The sequence below is a fragment of the Talpa occidentalis genome, unplaced genomic scaffold (genome assembly GCF_014898055.3).
Source record: "Talpa occidentalis isolate TD23 unplaced genomic scaffold, MPIMG_talOcc4v2.1 talOcc4.17, whole genome shotgun sequence".
Taxonomy (NCBI): domain Eukaryota; kingdom Metazoa; phylum Chordata; class Mammalia; order Eulipotyphla; family Talpidae; genus Talpa; species Talpa occidentalis.
This window is the reverse complement of record NW_023601754.1, coordinates 10,313,038-10,332,195: the sequence shown is the minus strand read 5'-3', so window position 1 is coordinate 10,332,195 and position 19,158 is coordinate 10,313,038. Positions and strand designations below refer to the sequence as shown.

The following is a 19,158-nucleotide window of genomic DNA, read 5'->3' as shown; positions in this document are numbered from 1 at the left end:
CGGAAGCCCTACAGTCACTTCCGCCCTTACTAAACATGGCCGCCCTCTTCCCCTCCGCCTTCTCGGAGTAGAGGCGGGGTCTCGTCTGAGCGTGTTTGGCCGCAAGGAAACTCGGAAGTGGCTGTGATCGGAGACCCAGAGCGGTCACTCTAGACTTGGGGGCCGGCTCCCGTTCCGTTCCACACTGGGAAACAGGAACCGGGGTCTTCCGGCTGCTCTCGATGGTGTCTGCGGGAGGATAGAGTGGACCGCGCAAGGTATTATGGGACAACGATGGCCGCTTTCAAGGTGTGGATTTTGGCTCGCTAATGCGATCTGAACGAGGACTGAAGGCACCGGCGCCCCAGAATCCGGGACAGACGGTCCCGAGAGTCGGCCTCGGCGAGGTGAATGTCCCTTCTTCCTTCCTGACCTGCGTATCGGCAGCCGCGGCGGCTCCAGGATACGGGCTCCATAGCGGCCCCTCGCTCAGGGTCGGGCCTGCGTTTGGGAAGTCTCCTCCCTGTCTCCCCGCTTGCCTGACTCACCTTAGGGGTGCAGCGCCAGGCTTGCCTGCCCCAGCGCTTCGCTTTGCTCCGGTCCGATCTTGCTGCCTGTTGTGGCCTCGCAGAGGTCGAGGGATGCTGCTTGGGGGTCGGCTTCTGTCAATTCTCCGGCCTCCACATTACCCCATTCCCAGACGACGCTGAGTCCGCATAGGGCTGCCTCTTCTCTCACTGCGGGAGCTCGACCAGGCAGTCTCCGTTGCTAGAGGGTGCCAAGAGCGCTGGATTGCTTGTTTTGTTCTCTGCTCTGCCTAGAACAGCGACTGGTTCCCACAGGCATTCACTGAATAATTGTCGAATGAGTACATGTAGTTTCTTTTTTCATTGTTTTTCTTCGTGCCCCTTGTGGCTTTTTTTGTTGTTGTTGTTGCCACTAATCCTTCTCTAGAATCCAGCCCTGAAGTCCTTGTTTCCAGCAGTAGTTGAATCCTATCTGACTCTCTCTGACGCTTTCCTTTTGCTGTCTCTAGAAATGTCTGATTTCCTGTTCTCCTTTACTCATTATTATTTTCATTAAATTCATTCATCCACGTATTTTTCAAACGTGTATTTTGTGAGGCACTGGGTCTGGCAGTCAATAAGGTTCTCTCTCCTGCATAGACTGACGTGCCCGGGGGTATATTTCCAGCAGTTCTGGCTACTCTTGAGCAGAGCCTGTGTTATCTCTGCCTTCTGTTTGGATTGCCTCACATTGGGCGGATGTCACCTATATGTAGCTTTCCCTTTTCTCTTCTGGCTGGTGGCATTTTTCAAAATGTGACTCTTGTTTCTGTGCCTGTATTATGTGTCTAGTGTATTTGGCAATACTCCTATAGAGCTGTGCTTGTTGATTAGAGCTGGGCAAAACATTCTGCAGTCTGGTGGTACTTTTCTCCTTCAGAGTTTATTTGCTCCATTGATTTTTTGGAGTGGGAGGAATTATTTAAGCACTAAGAACTACTGTATGTTTATAAGTGGATGGTGTGTAGCGGGAGGTAAAGGGGGCTTTGTTAGAAGTTGAGTGACAGAAGATCTTATAGCCAACTGAATACATTTTGGAAACCCACTTCCTAACTTAGTGTTTCTTATTAATATTTTTGAAGAACATGTACTGTCACTAAAGATACATCGGCTGCTGTGAGGTAAGTTTTTTTCTATAGTACACAGCTGGCTCATGGAAAAAAAGCTGAAGTATGTGTTGATAGATCATACCACAGCCTTAGACCCCAGCAGCTCTATTTGACTGTCTCTGTGGTTTAAAGGGAGGGAGAGGTATAAGTCATGTACTGTTAGTATATGGGCCCATGGCAAATAATGTAACCCATTTTTTTGTAATTCCTTATGGTTACAGAATTTTCATGTACATTCTCTTGTTTAATTCTCAAAAGAACTTCATGGATTAGATAAAGCAAAAGTTATTCCCATTTTACAGATATAAACATGATATCTGCTAATAAAATTAGGTTATGTGCTTACAGTCATTTAGGAAGAAAGTGTCAGGACCCTGGAATCCAATTCAGGTTTCTGACTTCTAATCTAATGGTTATTTCCCCTGATACTACTCCCTTTATAGAGGCCATCATGGTCATCTCATAGTGAGAGCTCTTCTTGCCTGGATGATAGTTTAGATCCTAGTGTTTGGGGTGTGTGTGTGTATATATATGTTTCTGATATGTATGGGGATAATAGGAGGAGAATTTTTGAGATTTCCAATGGCTATAATGCTGATATCCTTGATGGAAATGTCTTGGTAAGAGGTAGCTAAAGCGATCCTAATCCTGAGCAGGAAGTTAACCTACTGACTATACCTATAACTACAGTTTCTGGGATACAGCAGAACTGAGCCTTCTCTCTAGTCCAATGCCAAATGGTTTGTCTTTCCGTAGAAACCCTAGAGCCTGTTATGGAGGACACCAGTGAGGATGCCTCAATCCATCGACTGGAAGGCACTGATCTGGAGTCTCAGGTTGGCGGTCTCATTTGCAAAACCAAAAGCGCAGCTAGTGAACAACATGTCTTCAAAGCCCCTGCACCCCGCCCTTCACTGCTGGGACTGGACTTGTTAGCTTCCCTGAAACGGAGGGAGCGAGAGGAGAAAGATGATGGGGAAGACAAGAAGAAATCCAGAATATCATCCTATAAGGACTGGGAAGAGAGCAAGGATGACCAGAGGGACGCTGAGGAAGAGGGCGGTGACCACGCTGGTCGAAGTAACCGGAAAGACAGGTAAAGGCTTTAGGACGGGTTGATCCAAAGGGGATAAACATGGAGGCCAGAAAATAATGTCCCATGTTAATCACTTAGATTTTGGTTGGATATTTAGGCCTTATGATTTTATTATGATTCCGTACTATTGAGGGTAGGGAGGGATTGGGATTTTCTTCAGATCTGTGGGGAACATTCAAAGGTAAACATTGAAGAGTAGATAATGGAGGTGATAGATGATAGAGAAATGCTTTGGGTTGTTGTCATATGTAAACCCACAAAACCAGGGGGATAATGCAGAAAAAGGCAGGCAACTTGTTTGGTGCAGTCAAAGGATTTGAGGCAAAGTTTTTCTCTGATGGAGGACAGACCCTTTACCAGTTGTCTTCTCTGTTTCAGACATTATCGGTCTGCTCGGGTAGAGACTCCATCCCATCCTGGTGGTGTGAGTGAAGAGTTTTGGGAACGCAGTCGGCAGAGAGAGCGGGAGCGGCGGGAACATGGTGTCTATGCCTCGTCCAAAGAAGAAAAGGATCGGAAGAAGGAGAGATCACGGGATCGAGACTGTGACCGCAAGAGAGACAGAGGTAAACTGCCCAGGGTGGTTTCTGTGGCCTGTTAAACATTTGCATGAACACATCAGACTCTTGAGTTTTCCATTAATTAGGGAGCCCAGGTTGTATAGTCATCCTGGTTGGTTGTGACCTTTTTGGGATTGGGAATACCAGGCAGTTTAAGGAAAGAGCTGTTACTTGCAACATTGCTTCTTTGCTTGAGTTTGTGGTCCTCATTTTATTTTGAAGAGTAGTGATAAAGGTGATGAGGGGTAACGTGTATGAGAAACTGTAGATGACAGGATGTTGCTGACAGGAAGGATGATGTGATAGAACAAAACTAAACATAAAATCCAACTCTGACTTTTCTCAGTACTGCTAAAGTTTTATAGTTTATAGACTTGTAATTAGCTATTAAGTATAGGCTTGTAACTATTCTTTTTTGAATTCTTGCAGGAAAATAACTTACTATGAGTTTGAAACTTTCTAGCCAGTAACTATTTTTCCCCCTGAAAGAATGGGGATATGTGAGTTTCAGGAGCCCATGGACCGCATTAGAGCAGTGCAGGTAGCACCTGTGAGTTGGAAGGCCTGTCCTTCTATAGGGTGAAGATGGGTGGAAGTTAGGATGGGGCACATGTTTGCTAAGCTCTGCGTGTGACTCTTGACAGATGAACGGGATAGAAGTAGGCACAGCAGCAGATCCGAGCGAGATGGAGGGTCTGAGCGAAGCAGCAGAAGAAGCGAGCCTGAGAGCCCACGGCACCGACCTAAAGGTAGGCTGAGTGCTGTTGGTGCAGGTTTTTGAAGGGTCAAATGTATAAAAGCAGGGTCAGTGATTCCCAACTTCAGTGGGATTGCTGTGGGCAGAGTTAGAATTTCTGGAATACTTGGTTCTGAGTCGGGTGGGAAGGCCCTGGTCCTCTCTGTTGAGATACATTTGCTCCTTTGAGGTCAGTGAACTGAATGACTTGTATTTCAAACAACAGGAAAGAATTGGGGTTGGGGAAGGGATGGGGTAGAAGAAGGATTTATTACAAAGAAATACATGTAGTGAAGGGAGGCATGTTTGCAGAGATAAATTGGATTTCCTTAAAATGTTATGAATGTGGATGAAAACTGGATTGCTTTAAAAACTGTTAGAGCCATCTTGTCCATTATAAATAGGTCAAAATCTATAAGAAAGAAATGTGGGCAGGTGACTTTTGGCTAATAGTTCTAGCGTTGTGTCCTAGTTAAATGATTTGTTCCCTGTGGTTGTGTCTGTTGCGGCCCCAGATGCAGCCACCCCTTCGAGGTCTACCTGGGAGGAAGAGGACAGTGGCTATGGCTCCTCACGGCGCTCGCAGTGGGAATCACCCTCCCCGACACCTTCCTATCGGGATTCGGAGCGGAGCCATCGGCAGTCCAGTCGCGATCGAGACAGGTGGTGTTCCTGGTAGAGTAGCCCAGTTTCTCTGGGTGGGAGGGGGTGGCGTGATGAGAGCAGAGGGGTCGGGTGGGGAGCGCACATTTTAGCCCTGGCCATGTGTCTCAGCTTGGTGCTGGGTAGTGAGGCAGATTTTGCTGTCACCCAGGTCTGTGAGGAGTAAGTACTCGGATGACACTCCTCTGCCAACCCCATCCTACAAATACAACGAGTGGGCTGATGACCGAAGACACTTGGGGTCCACCCCTCGTCTCTCCAGGGGCCGAGGTAAGGCAGGGTGGGCCCAGGGGCAGAAAGGCAGTTGCTCATCTGTTGAGGCTGAGCAAAGCTGCCCTTCTGGAGCTGCGTGGCTTTGCAGGTCTGAGCATGGCTGCTGCCCAGTGTGGTGGTGTGCATGGGGATAAGCTGGGTTCTTGCCGACTGACCTGCTCGTTCTCATTCAGGAAGACGTGAGGATGGAGAGGAAGGAATTTCCTTTGACACAGAGGAGGAGCGGCAACAATGGGAGGATGACCAAAGGGTAAAAACTTTACGTCTCTGAGGGACTGAATGAGGGCTAGTGACTGGGTGGAAGGTGGTGTCAGCAGAAGGGCCACAAGTGACATTCTCGTGGGACTGGAAAGTTTACATTGGACAGTCTTAGGGAAACTGAGCCCTGTTCAGTCCCACAAGCCCTGGTATCCCAGAGGCAAAGGCTGGGCTGTGAAACGTCTCACACCATGTAGGTCAAGCTTTTCTAGTGCTAGTTTGTGTTGGCGCCACCATGTGGTAAATCTACGAAGTGCTGTCATGGTGGACTGCCACATAAAGTCTTACTTCTAAAGTCAGCCTGTCACCTGCTAGCTCATACTGAGCAGGTCACCTTCTGCACGTCTCACAGGGTTGCCTGCTCTGCTCCAGTGACTTACCAAGCACCTCCTCCCCTTCTGGCCATGTCTGGGGCATAGTCTTGATCTGTTCTTGTTCTCTTTCCTTCGTCTCATGTGCCGCAGCAAGCAGACCGGGATTGGTACATGATGGATGAGGGATATGATGAATTCCACAACCCCCTGGCCTACTCCTCTGAGGACTACGTGAGGCGGCGGGAGCAGCATCTGCACAAACAGAAGCAGAAGCGCATTTCGGCCCAGCGGAGACAGATCAATGAGGTGAGACTGCCTGCATTAGTTGGAGCTTATTTAGAGCTGGAGTTGGGGGTGCGTGGGGAGGCAGCCGGTCACGTCCACATGATGACACAGGTGATCTCCCCATTGCTGAAGGAGATATGTGTGTGTTTTTCCCAAGTTAGCTTTTCAATAACTTGGGGAAAACCCTAAGTAATAACTTCTCTCGATTCTTTCCTTGAAGAATGCTGTTGATGAGAACTGATGGGTGGGACCTGGCTCTGTGGGCTCTGTCTCTGAGTGGTACTGGGGACAGTCACATTTGAGTGTCCAGTAGAGGTCTGATTTAAAGTGCTGCAGTTTGGAGAAAGAACTGCAGGTGATTGGGGATCAGTAACTCTCCTCTCTCAGAGCTGCAGGGCAAGGCCTGTGACATCGCTGCAGCCTCCCATGGACCCTTCTGTCAGGAGTTTAGGTGTGGACTTGCCTGGTGACCCTTCAGGTGACTTCTGGTTGCCGTCTTGAGTGTGGCCTCCTGTGGTGTCCTTTCAGGATAACGAGCGCTGGGAGACCAACCGCATGCTCACCAGTGGGGTGGTGCATCGGCTAGAGGTGGATGAGGACTTTGAAGAGGACAGCGCGGCCAAGGTGCACCTGATGGTGCATAATCTGGTTCCTCCCTTTCTGGATGGACGCATCGTCTTCACCAAACAGGTGAGCTGCTTCTGTGGCCAGAGAGAAGTGAGCTCCAGGAAAACCTGAAGTGATGGAAGTGAGAAAGGAAAAGAGGTTGGGGAGAAGCACCCACCATCGTGGGGCAGCAACCCCATGTATTAGGGCTGTTAGGAAGTGGCCGTCCTGTTGAGTTTAGTGATCACTGGGACATGTCTCTTTCTCTTCATCCTCCTGCAGCCAGAGCCAGTGATTCCAGTCAAGGATGCCACTTCTGATCTGGCCATTATTGCTCGGAAAGGCAGTCAGACTGTTCGGAAGCACAGGGAGCAAAAGGAACGGAAGAAGGTTGGTCTGGGGCGTCTCTTCCTGTTTTTCTTGTTCTTCACTTTAGAAATCACATTACACCTCACAGGCAGGGCTCCTGTTGGAAGTTAGAGGACAGTCTCAGTGCAAACATCAGCCCTTGGAGGAGGGCATCACGCTCTTCCATCAGGACCATTGTCGAGACAGCCACAGGGCCTGATGGTTTAGTGCTTGAGGCTGGAAGGTTGGGATGCAAGGCTCGGGCTACTGCCTGCCAGAGGAAACCCGTTGTCAGGGGGATTGATTTTTCCATTGACCACAGTCATGTCCCACGATGGAGCAGACTTAACTTTTTGTGTCTTTTTTAGGCTCAGCACAAACATTGGGAACTGGCTGGAACCAAATTGGGCGATATAATGGGTGTCAAAAAAGAGGAGGAGCCAGACAAGGCTTTGACGGAAGATGGCAAAGTGGACTATAGGTAGGCAGTGTAGGCCAGCAGTGGGCTGCCTTCTGGCATCCTGCTGCCTTCCTCCTGGTGTTTCTCATCTCCCATCTTCCACTTTCCCTACATGCCGTCCTTACTGTCATCCCTGCTGCTGCGTTAGGAGCTCCCTCTGTGTCAGGCTGCATGAAATGCCTCATGGATATGGTTGAATCCTCAACAGTCCTGTGGCATGCATAGGTGCCATTACCATTCCCACTTTTCATGTGAGGAGAATTTCAGGGAGGTTAAGTAACTTGTATTTTTTTTTTTTTAAAGATTTGTTTATTTATTTATACAAGCACTGGATACAGTCAGAAGCGCGGGAGGGTGAGAAAATTCACCAGAGCCAGAGTGGAGAGCAGAATAGAGTGACGAAGTACACTGCTGAGGGGAGCAGCGGGTGGCAGGAGAGGTCTGCGTGCCATGTGGGACCCTCGCCGGTGGCTGGGGATCGAACCAGCGCTGCAGAGGCTGTGGGCAGCTTCGCAGCACAGCGCTCAACCGCTGCGCCACCAAGGGAGGCCCTAAGTAACTTGTTTGAGGTCACCCAGCTGGCAGATGGTGGAGTTAGTATCTGACCCAGACAGCCGAGCTTCAGAGCACATGCTCTTACCATTCATGCTGGCCTTTCAGGGACTCAGCGTGGGAAGGTGCACTTTGCCCCTTGGGCTGTCAGTCTACCCTAAGGAAGAACTATTTCTAACAGTCAGGCAGTCACTGCCCTGTTGGTAGACATATATAAGCAGCTCTTGGATAACCGCTCATTGGACTCCCACATCAGGTCGGTGGCTGGACTCATTTTCTAGTGAGTCTTGACATCAAGTCCTGTTGACCTGTCCTCTGAGTTAAGAATTCTCTGTACCCTGTGAGAAATGTCCAAAATGAGAAGTCGGTACTACTGATCAGCCCGTACTAGTCTCTCCTTTTACCCTGTACGTAGCGATTGGTAGCTGACCACGAGTGGCTGGGAAGTTAGAAATAGAAAGCTTGGCAGAGGTTGGGAGTGAGGAAGTTTCTTGGGTGGGAAGGGAGTGGAAGATTGTGTAGTCCTGAGCTGGGGATCTTTTTGCTGTGCAGTCCTGAGTCCCAGGATGTGAACCTGTGTCAGATACTTGTTTCAGTAGAAATTGTAGGCAAATACTAAGTGGTATGGTTTGTACAGCTCTTTGAAAACAAAGCCTCCCAGACCATACTGCTCTGTGAGAGGAGGGAGATCACCTGACCTTGGCTGGGATGCTGACTCGACCTTTTACCCCTTTAGCCTGTGCTAACGCCCTGGGTCTCTGCTGCTTGAAGTTTTTAGGGCAGAGGATTTCCCCACTTGCTGATCTGTCACTCCTGAGCTGTGCGCAGCTCTGCTTGAGCTGGGGTGTTATGTAGGCTGTGGATGGTGGACGCTCATCCCCTTAGACCAGGGGAGAGGAGAAGCATCTCAAACTGCTCTCGTGCCTCAGAGAGTCATTGTGTCAGGCTGACATTCTCATTCTTGGCTGTAGGACAGAGCAGAAGTTCGCAGACCACATGAAGAAAAAGAGTGAAGCCAGCAGCGAATTTGCAAAAAAGAAGTCGATTCTGGAGCAGAGGCAGTACCTGCCCATCTTCGCAGTACAGCAGGAACTCCTCACCATTATCAGGTAATTCTGCCACATGGCGCAGGAATCCCAGCCTTGGATCAAGTGTCCTCAGTGTTTCTTGTGGTCACTTAGTCACTGTTTTTCTTTGGGGCCTAAAATCTGATGGAGAAGGGAGAAAATTGTTTGCACTGCCATGGGCGCCTGGGGCGGCGCAGTATGACGGAAAGCAGGATGGCATTTTGTCTCGGTTCCAGACTTACTTCGGTGGTTGCCATGTGGGGCTGTTTTCCCGGGGTTATCCTCTCTAGGCTGCGTGCTCTTTGGATAGGAGCTGCCTCCCTCTCTAGCTGATTTGCCCTTTACCTCCTCTCCCTTCCAGAGATAACAGCATCGTGATCGTGGTTGGGGAGACAGGGAGTGGTAAGACCACTCAGCTGACCCAGTACTTGCATGAAGATGGTTACACGGACTACGGGATGATTGGGTGCACCCAGCCCCGGCGTGTGGCTGCCATGTCGGTAGCCAAGAGAGTCAGTGAAGAGATGGGGGGAAGCCTTGGCGAGGAGGTGAGTGGGTGCAAGGAGTAAGCTGTGTAATGACTACCCAGTTGCTTCTCTCCATTTGAGCTGATCTGCTAAGACCTGGGGTGTCCTGTGCTGGTGGCGAGGTAGTACCCAGGGCTTCTGAGCCATCTCTCTGACCTTCAGGTGGGTTATGCCATCCGCTTTGAGGACTGCACTTCGGAAAACACCTTGATCAAATACATGACTGACGGGATCCTACTCCGAGAGTCCCTCCGGGAAGCTGACCTTGATCACTACAGTGCCATCATCATGGACGAGGCCCACGAGCGCTCCCTCAACACCGACGTGCTCTTCGGGCTGCTCCGGGAGGTGGGGGCCAGGCCCTCCTTGTCTGTAGGGCTTTGGCTGGGCAAGTAGTTAGTGACCAAGGTGCTCAGGGCTGGCAGGGGTCTCGTCTGTGAAGCTGACGGGGGTCTCTGCCAGCAGAGTTTCCCCTGAGGCCTGTGGGTTGCCTCTTTCTTGCTCAGCTGAGTGACTGATGGTTCTCTTGGCTGTGGTACATGAGTTCAGTCTGTAGGATTGTTAGGCATCTAATAGGCTAGTTCATCAGCTTTGGCTTCCGTTTCCCTCTGACCTCTTCTCTTAGGTGGTGGCTCGGCGCTCAGACCTGAAGCTAATTGTTACATCGGCCACTATGGATGCAGACAAATTTGCTTCCTTTTTTGGGAACGTTCCCATCTTCCACATCCCTGGTCGTACCTTCCCTGTTGACATCCTCTTCAGCAAGGTACTGAGATCTCCAGTTTTTGAAATGCCTGACCTTTGAAGAGAAGCCAGTCAGAAGGTGTGGGATGGGGTACTGATCTCGAGTAGATTTTGTGGGTATTGGGACATATGGGGCAGCTTGCGACTCGGTTTAGGGACAGAGGACTGCTCTGGGGAGGTTTTATTGTTTCTTTGGAGTAGAAATGTGGGGCCCCTCTGTCAGTGCAGCAACCCAAAAAAGTCCTTAGTCTATAGCCCTAGACCAGTGGTTGGGCCACATTTCCTTCAACACTTCCCTCTGATGGTGCCCCCGCTGGTGTTGCAGACCCCGCAGGAGGATTATGTGGAGGCCGCGGTGAAGCAGTCCTTGCAGGTGCACCTGTCGGGGGCCCCCGGGGACATCCTCATCTTCATGCCTGGCCAAGAGGACATTGAGGTGCGTGTCATGGTCATGCCTGTTTTGAGTGGGTCTCTCCTCGTGTGGGGGATGGGGCCCTGCTGTCTCACAGTGCCTGTCTGTGCCCTCAGGTGACCTCAGACCAGATAGTAGAACATCTAGAAGAACTGGAGAATGCCCCCGCTTTGGCCGTGCTGCCCATTTACTCCCAGCTGCCTTCTGATCTCCAGGCCAAAATCTTCCAGAAGGTGTGACGGCCAGAGTTTTTCCTGGGTTCCTACCTTTGGGTCTCTCCAGATTCCCCCAAAGGATGCAGAGAGGGTGTTGGGTGTTACTTTTCTGGCAGGGGTGGGTGCATTACTTCGTCCTACCTGAGGGCCTGACAGCCTTTCCCTCCCGCACCCCCTGCCCACCTCTAGGCTCCCGATGGCGTCCGGAAATGTATCGTTGCCACCAACATTGCCGAGACATCTCTGACTGTCGATGGCATCATGTTTGTGATTGACTCTGGTTATTGCAAATTAAAGGTAAGAGAGGACACAGGAGCTAGGGCCCTGGGTCTTCATCCCATTCTAATTCAGCTTAAGGGGTGGGAAGGCAGGAACAGTGGTGAGATTGAAGCGGTGCGGTGGCCAGAGGCTCATTTATGAGAGCTGACTTTGCCATGTGCTTTGATTCCTTTAATCCTGTGATAACTCGATGTGGGAGATAATTTTAACAACTCAGTAGAGATCACAGAGCTGCTGTTTATAGGGAAAATTCTTGGGGTTGCCGGCTCCATAAGGATGTCGGCCTGCTTCTCTCTGATGTGTAGCAACTGGGATTCTTTGACTCAGGGCTGCCTCTCTTTCCCCCGCTCTGTGCTTAATCAGCTCTTTGCTGCCCCCTCCTAGGTCTTCAACCCTCGGATTGGCATGGATGCTCTGCAGATCTACCCCATCAGCCAGGCCAATGCCAACCAGAGGTCCGGGCGAGCTGGCAGGACGGGCCCAGGTCAGTGTTTCAGGTAGGAGCCCTGTGCAGCCTGCTTTCTGGGGCGGCGCTGGGATTGCTGAGTATGGAGCCCGGGCTGGGGCGCGGAGGGTAGGGCCAAGCTCCAGAAGAGGGTGTGGGCCATAGAGCTGAAGCTTGATGCTGGGACGGATGGCGGGGCCGCCACTTGTTGGTCCTCTTGTCATAAGCTGCCTAGCAGAAGTCGCCTTTCCAGGCTACTGGAGGCTGAGGAGAGTTGGCCTTAGGAGGCCTGCCCTGAATGAGCCTGAGTGGGTCGTTACAGCACGGCTCCCCTCGGGGAAACCCCAGCAAACAGCATGGTTGGCTCTTTTTACTTGTCCATGATTGGCTCTTTTTACTTATTCTCTTTTTGCTCTTTTAAAAATAACACATTCACTATAGGGATTCAGGAAGTACAGAAAAACAAAGGCTCCCAGCCATGATTCTAGCCCTAGGCTCACTGGTTCCAGAAATGATACAAGCACGTACGAGATTCCAACACAAGAGTACATTGGCAGGACTCAGTTATGAATTGGCAGGAGTTAGTGATTCAGAGAGAGGGTGAGAAATTCTCCTCCTGACTTGGCTTCCATCTGTCCTGGGGCGACAGGACAGCCGTATTCTGCCACACTGGTCCCTGTGTAGGCAGCCAGGCAAGTTTGAGAGGCCCAGGGGGAGGTGCACAGCAGAACTCGGTCTTCTCCCTGGCAGGCTCTACACCCAGAGCGCCTACAAGAACGAACTCCTAACCACCACGGTGCCCGAGATCCAGAGGACCAACCTGGCCAATGTGGTGCTGCTGCTCAAGTCCCTCGGGGTACAGGACCTGCTGCAGTTCCACTTCATGGACCCGCCCCCGGAGGACAACATGCTCAACTCCATGTACCAGCTGTGGATCCTCGGGGCCCTGGACAACACAGGTGCTGTGGCCCTGCATGCTGGGCAGGGCCTTGGGGACCTGGGCCTGACTTCTGTCCCGCGAATGTCTTTATCTGCTCCTGTCTCCTAGGCGGTCTGACCTCGACCGGGCGGCTGATGGTGGAGTTCCCGCTCGACCCAGCCCTGTCCAAGATGCTCATCGTGTCCTGTGACATGGGCTGCAGCTCCGAGATCCTGCTCATCGTCTCCATGCTCTCAGTGCCAGCCATTTTCTACCGGCCCAAGGTGGAGTGTCTTCTCTCAGGACCCGCAGGGGGAGCTGGGGGCTCAAGGAAGGTTTAGAGTGGGGACTAGTATCTATAAAAGTGAAGTGGGGGAGCAGGAATCAGCCTTTCCAAAGAAAGATTTTGCTGTTTTCTGTTAGGCCATTTGGGCAAGAGGAAAGGATGGCTTGGTCAGTGGTTCTTAGGGAGTGTTTGGGAAATTTGCAAGAGCAAATTTGGTAGCACCTGAACCCTTAGTTTTTAGGATAAATATTATAAGCAACTTTTATTTCCTAATATTGTTTATGGCACCCCAGTGATGCGTTTGAAATTGTGCATAGGTGGTAGTGCCAGAATCTCTTCTCTCTGGTCTCCTTTGTGCTTCAAGTCCCTTTTCCTTTCTAGGGCCGAGAGGAGGAGAGCGATCAAATCCGGGAGAAGTTTGCCGTCCCTGAGAGTGATCACTTGACCTACCTGAATGTCTACCTGCAGTGGAAGAACAATAATTACTCCACCATCTGGTGTAACGATCACTTCATCCATGCCAAGGCCATGCGGAAGGTGCCCAGATAATATTAACAGAATAATGAGGTGAGGGGTCGGGGCAGGGGAAGGAGGGCGCCATCCTGTGTGCCTGTGTCTCGCTCTAGGTCCGGGAAGTGCGGGCTCAGCTCAAGGACATCATGGTGCAGCAGCGGATGAGCCTGGCCTCATGTGGCACCGACTGGGACATTGTCAGGAAGTGCATCTGTGCCGCCTATTTCCATCAGGCGGCCAAGCTGAAGGTGAGCCCACAGGAGCCTTGTGGCGCTTCCTGGCCTGATGCTTGTGCAGTTCTTCCTTTCGCATTGCACGGTCTCCAGACCTGAGCTTCCCCCAGCGCGTGTGTCAAGAAAGTGTGGAAGGCTAGGGTGGACCACAAGTACATCGTGATTTCCTGACGTGGCCCTGACGTGTCTCTTCCCTAGGGAATTGGGGAGTATGTGAACATCCGGACAGGGATGCCCTGCCACTTGCACCCCACCAGCTCCCTCTTTGGAATGGGCTACACTCCAGATTACATAGTCTATCATGAGTTGGTCATGACCACCAAGGTGAGTCTTTTCCACGGCGGCTTACATGATGTAGGCATACCAGGGCGGGCCAGGCCTTTGTAGCCTTCATTACTATGAGCTTTCAGCTTGGGGGATTTGGGGCTGCATGTGTTGCTTCAAGGGAAATTTGAGGTTTTCCTGCTGAGAGTTTGGGGGGAGTTGATGTAGAGTTGACTCTCAGTCTTGGTGGACCCAGCTGTGCTAGCTGGATTGTTTTCTGCAGCTCCCTGGGAGCAGCACCCCCTTATGGTGTCATTAGAAGGGTTTTCTGAGGGGCTGGGCCTCTCCTCTTGGATATAAGGGGGCATTTTCTCAACACTGGAAGAATTTGGATGGGGGAAATGATTACAAATCCAGTGTCTCAGGCTTCCCCTCACCTCCTTCAGCCTCACAGGGCTAGGATAGAGCCCTTTCCATTGGCTCCTAATTGTGGAGCTGCTTTGGGAGCAACGTAGCCATCCTTCTGTGACCACCACTTTGTGGCCCTTCTGCCTGCAGGAGTACATGCAGTGTGTGACCGCGGTGGATGGAGAGTGGCTGGCAGAGCTGGGTCCCATGTTCTACAGCGTGAAACAGGCTGGGAAGTCTCGGCAGGTGAGGACCCTGCACTTTCCATGGAGGTTCTGTATGCCTGTGGGGTCAGTTTCCCCCTCAGCCTGCTATTGAGGGCAAGTCATCATCCGATCCCCTTCTCTCAAACAGCACAGCTGTGATCCAGTCAGACTGGTCTGATTTCTCCCTATACAACTCCAGTTGTTTGGTTTACTGAGCCTTTAAAAGAAAACAAAACTTGCCACTAGATGGCCCAAATAGTTGTAAAAGTGGGAAAAACAGTGAGGAACCACCATGATCCCCACCTAGTTCCATGGTTAACATGCTGTCAGTCCTGCTTTGCTTATTCCCACCTCCAGTCCATTCACTTTTTTTTTTTTTCTTGGAGCATTTCAAAACATAGCTCAGGCATCATATTACTTCACCTATAAATACTTGAGTATGTGTCTCTAGCAGGACTTTTATTTGTTTTTTATTTTAAGATGAGCTTGATAGCAGGACTTTAGAAAAAAAAAAGATATAAACTCCATGCCATGTCACTCAACAGAAATAATCCTTAATGTCACCTAAGGTTGCAGTCCTTACTCAGATTTCCCTTTTCATCCAAAGGTAACTTTTTATGATTAATTTGCTTGTATTAGGAGCCATGCTTTACAGTTGGATGTTCTATACATTAAGTCTTTTATTGTAGAACCATTTTTTAAACATTGATAGGAGAAACCAGGTCATTTATCTTGTAGATTGATCCATGTTTGGCTAATTGCTTCCTTGTAAGTGCTGTTTGATTTGTGCCTCTATCCTGTGTACTGTTGTAAGCTACTCATTATTCTGAAGGTTTGATAAGATCCAGCTTCAGCTGTTGGGGCAAGATGATAAGTACACGTGGCACTTGACCTTACTTTTGGCTCCTGGGAGGAGGCATGTAAAGTGTGGTGGTCCCACTAATAGTGCCGCCACTAACCAGTGGTTCCACTTAATCTCTCCATGATATGACTCTCTGCCTGTTCTGTCTTCATTTTCTATCAGTGACTACCACCTAGATCCATTTAGGGTTGCCTAATGTTGGGGGAGCTTTTTGCTTTACCCCCTTAGCATAGTCCTTTCCACACTGGATCAGCACACATATTCCATGTCTGTTCCTCATTCAGGGGGTAATACCTTTCCCTGTTGTCTTGGCATAGCTGTACGCGTGTTGAAGAAACAACGAAAGTACTTCCTGAGTTGAGCGGAGTGCTTAGGCACTTCAGTGTTAGGACTGAATCATATCTCTTTGGAATTCGTGAGAGCAGTAGGACTTTGCCTGGGTGCTGGTGCAGGGAGCCTGGTGGCCCTGCCTCTGGGAGCTGGTGCTGTCTAAACAACGTCTGGCTTGCCAGAGAAATGAGTATAGACAAGGCCTTGTCACCCACTGGTCCTGTCGCCCCTAGTAACTTCTATTTCTTTTTCAGGAAAACCGCCGACGGGCCAAAGAGGAAGCCTCTGCCATGGAGGAGGAGATGGCGCTGGCTGAGGAGCAGCTGCGAGCCCGGAGGCAGGAGCAGGAAAAGCGCAGCCCCTTGGGCAGTGTCAGGTGAGCCTTGGCCTCGGGACACTGGCTGGCTACGTTGGAGGCTCTCTAGAAGGCTTCAGGGACCAGCCTGGTGGACTGATGTAGCCCACCTGGAAGTCGTGACTAGGAGAAGCTGAAGCATAGAGGTGACTCGGTGACAGAAATGACTGTGGTCACAGGTGGCGACAGGGGAGGAGTCCAGATTCACTTTCAAGGGGTGGCCATAAGTCTAGTGCCCCTCGGCACTATCTGTCATGTTGGATGGAGGGCCAGAGGCAGGCTGGCGTTTCAGGGTGGGTCCTCCGGCTCTGCTAAGGTGCTCCTTCGCTGGGGCTCTGCAGTGGAGAGGGGAGAAGGCCTTGGGCTTCTGTCTGCTGGTGCCTGGAGGTATGGCCAGCTTTGCAGTTGATGGGCACAGTCCTCCCAAGAGCTCCCACTTCAGACAGCAGGTTGTGGGGCATCTTGGGTCAGTCAGTCTCACTTCTGACAACTTCTTAGAAATTTGGAATCCATGAACTCTCTCATGTTCTCTAATTTGCTAAAATGACTCACAGCACTCAGCACAATATTATACTTAGGGTGAGAGTTTTATTATAGCAAAAGGATACAAATTCGAACCAGACAGCGACAGGGACAGATGCATTGAGTGAGGCCTGGGAGGACCCCAGATGTACAGGTTCCATAGTCCTTGGGGCCACGTCATTACCCTCCTGCCTCATTGATGTGACGGTAGGCAGGGTAATGCCTGCTGGGGAGCCTCATCTGAGCATCAGCATCCCAGGTTTTATCAGGGATTCATGACATGTAAACGATGAGTGAGTGAATCTGCTCCCACATGGTTGACTCAGTCTCCTATCCGTCGCCCCTTCCCCCAAGGCTAGACTGAGACCATATGACTGACAACAGTTCTCTTATCACATGACTAGTCTTTTTTTTTAGAAAAGATTAATTTATTTATGCATACAAGAGCTGGGGTACAGGCCAGAGGTGTTGGGGGTGAGAGGATTTGCCAGAGACAGAGTGGGGAATAGAACAGGCAGACTGACTGAAATACACTGCTGAGGGGAGCAGCAGGCGAGTCAGAAGTCTGCTGTGCCATGTGGGTTGCTTCCTGTCAGGCCAGGGGATCAAACTCGTGCAGTGGCTGCGGACAGCTTCATAGGTTGCGTCTTAACCTCTGGTGTCACCAAGGAGGCCCCCACGTGACTAGTCTTTCTGGCTGGCCAGTCCTCATCCTGAGTCATCTTTTTAGTATAAACTATTCAATATGGGCTGAGACCCACTGTGAGTAACAGAGACTCCAGTCCCTCAGGAAATGCCAAGGGTTGAGACTACTCCCAGGAACTGGGAACAGAAGTCAGCCAGATGCCTCATTACACAGCTGGAGTGCAGCCTGGTGAGGTAGATGAGAGCTGCCTCTACAGCTTATCTAGCGGGCGTGAGAGGGGTGGCTAAAACATCTTTCATAAGATCCCTTGGTGGCCGTCAGAGTGACGTGATAGTGTATTCTGTTCTGAATCACAAATGGGAAGGCAGGGGTGATGGACATATGCTGGGGGGCAGGGGGGTGGAGGGACGATAACCCTTCAGTCCCTCAGCCTGCCATACTCCTGTTGGAAAATGCAGGGCCCCAGGTTCCTTGTCCTACTGTGCATCCTGGTTGGAATGAGCGGCACTGTGATTCCTGATCTCTTTCTGTGTCTCTAGGTCTACCAAGATCTACACTCCAGGTCGGAAAGAGCAAGGGGAACCCATGACCCCTCGTCGCACACCAGCCCGCTTTGGGCTGTGAGCTGGGGCTGTTGCTGAAGAGTGTGGGAGCCACACTCTTCACACTACTCAGCCGTGAGCCCTGTGGCTGGAGCACCCGGGCCTGCCATTAAACCTTTCATCTCTGCTTTCCTCTGAGTCCATCATGGTCCCTGGTGATGCTCCAGCTGAGGCCAGGAGTTCCTCAGTGCAGGAGCTCTGAAGGGGCAGGGCCACCGCACAGCCTAGAATCTGCTAGAGCAGCGGGAGGTGATTGGGCCCATCATGTCCAAATAAACTGTCCGTGGGACACTTGATGTATCAGTGACTGGCCATGACTATGTTTTTTTAAAAATTCTTGTTTAAAGCAGCAAAATGGACCTAGAGGGAATTGTAATTTCGTTATAATCCAGGGTTTGCAAATAAATTTATTGTTTATAAAATTTTATTGCATTTTTGACTGTTCCTTTTCCCCTCACTGCCCTAAATCACATGATATGAGAGGACGTAGACACTTGCCTTTTGAGCCCCCTTCTGTGCTGCCAGCTGAGGGGGAAGCTTCCTGCCTGGTAGGCAGCCTCTGGGGTCTCCAGCATGAGCCCCCCTGCCAGCCTGAGACCCTCAGCTCCTGACCTTTCTAACATGTCTAAAGTCCTGTTACCACCAGGCAGGCAGAACCTGAGTGTCCTCCAGTGGATCCTCCTAGAACCGGTTTTAGCTGCCCTTACTCCTGTTCTCCAGGAAGTGCCTCTTGGAGAAGGGGTCTGCAGGGTAGGACAGTCCTGACAGAGGAGGAGGATGGATGTTCCCTCCAGCCCCGGCAGGCCATCTGCCATGGCTGGGAAGGGAGGGAGGGAGGGAGCAGCCACCTGCCTTCTGCCCCTCCCTAGAGGAGGGCTGGTAGCTTTTAAGGGGTCACTCTGCTCAAGATGGCAGAAGTCTCTACTCTGCATGTGTCAGGGCTGCATGTACTAAGGGAAAAATAGTGTAAAATGTTGCTTAATTGATTTTTGCAATAAAGATTCTTGCAAATCACCCTTACACACAAATCACTAGTCTTGCTAAGCAGCCTCTTAAGCCCACGTTTGGGCTATTCAGACATTTGAGTCAACCCATGGTTCTCATTTTTGTGATTCCTTAGAGTTGCGTTTCTGCCAAGCATGGGGGTTGTGAGGACAGGCTGGAGGCTCAATCATTTTGATCTAGGCCAGGCCCCTGCCTGGGCCCTGATGCTGTGCTCACACGCAGGGTGGAGGGCTGGTTTCTTTCCTGTTGTCACTCTTCATGGGATCTGAGTTTCTGTCTGTTCTAACTTAAAATTTAAGTCAATTTTATGGGTGACTTGGAAGCCAGGCTTCGTCAGTCAGCACCAGCTACCAACTCCACTTGCATTCTTTTTTTCCTCATCTCTAATTGTTGATTGGGAATGCTGACTTCTCACAGGTCTGAGTGAAAGGAGGTCTCTGGCTGTTTCCCTGGGAAGGCTTCTACCTTTGGCCTGGATTTGCAGGACTAGGAAATGTCTACCTGCTCTGTGGA

At 50.7% G+C, this 19,158-nt stretch overlaps 1 protein-coding gene across 2 annotated transcripts; it reads left to right on the top strand.

Annotated features, from left to right (window-relative positions):
* The first annotated feature begins 15 nt into the window (after positions 1-15).
* Positions 16-18,069, top strand: DHX38 (DEAH-box helicase 38). 2 transcript variants are annotated; one of them, XM_037516037.2, is made up of 27 exons: positions 16-386; positions 2,411-2,750; positions 3,129-3,316; positions 3,955-4,059; positions 4,562-4,709; positions 4,861-4,979; positions 5,156-5,232; positions 5,705-5,860; positions 6,368-6,529; positions 6,728-6,835; positions 7,162-7,274; positions 8,777-8,914; positions 9,234-9,420; positions 9,562-9,747; positions 10,025-10,165; positions 10,469-10,579; positions 10,672-10,788; positions 10,960-11,067; positions 11,434-11,546; positions 12,245-12,453; positions 12,543-12,697; positions 13,081-13,236; positions 13,326-13,460; positions 13,644-13,769; positions 14,268-14,363; positions 15,770-15,891; positions 17,578-18,069. In XM_037516037.2, exons 2-27 carry the CDS (start codon positions 2,428-2,430, stop codon positions 17,660-17,662), a joined length of 3,684 nt encoding a protein of 1,227 aa, XP_037371934.1. In that variant the 5' UTR covers positions 16-386; positions 2,411-2,427; the 3' UTR covers positions 17,663-18,069. The 2 variants fall into 2 exon arrangements, with proteins under 2 accessions (XP_037371934.1, XP_037371933.1); XM_037516036.2 differs by having other exon boundaries at positions 4,562-4,721.
* The last annotated feature ends 1,089 nt before the right edge of the window (positions 18,070-19,158 follow it).

Excerpts from the sequence above, each read along its gene's own strand:
- DHX38 (XM_037516036.2), top strand. The coding sequence starts at position 2,428 with ATGGAGGACACCAGTGAGGATGCCTCAATCCATCGACTGGAAGGCACT. Across the intron at positions 8,915-9,233 it reads GAACTCCTCACCATTATCAG|AGATAACAGCATCGTGATCG; the intron begins GTAATTCTGCCA and ends TCTCCCTTCCAG. Across the intron at positions 15,892-17,577 it reads AGCCCCTTGGGCAGTGTCAG|GTCTACCAAGATCTACACTC; the intron begins GTGAGCCTTGGC and ends CTGTGTCTCTAG.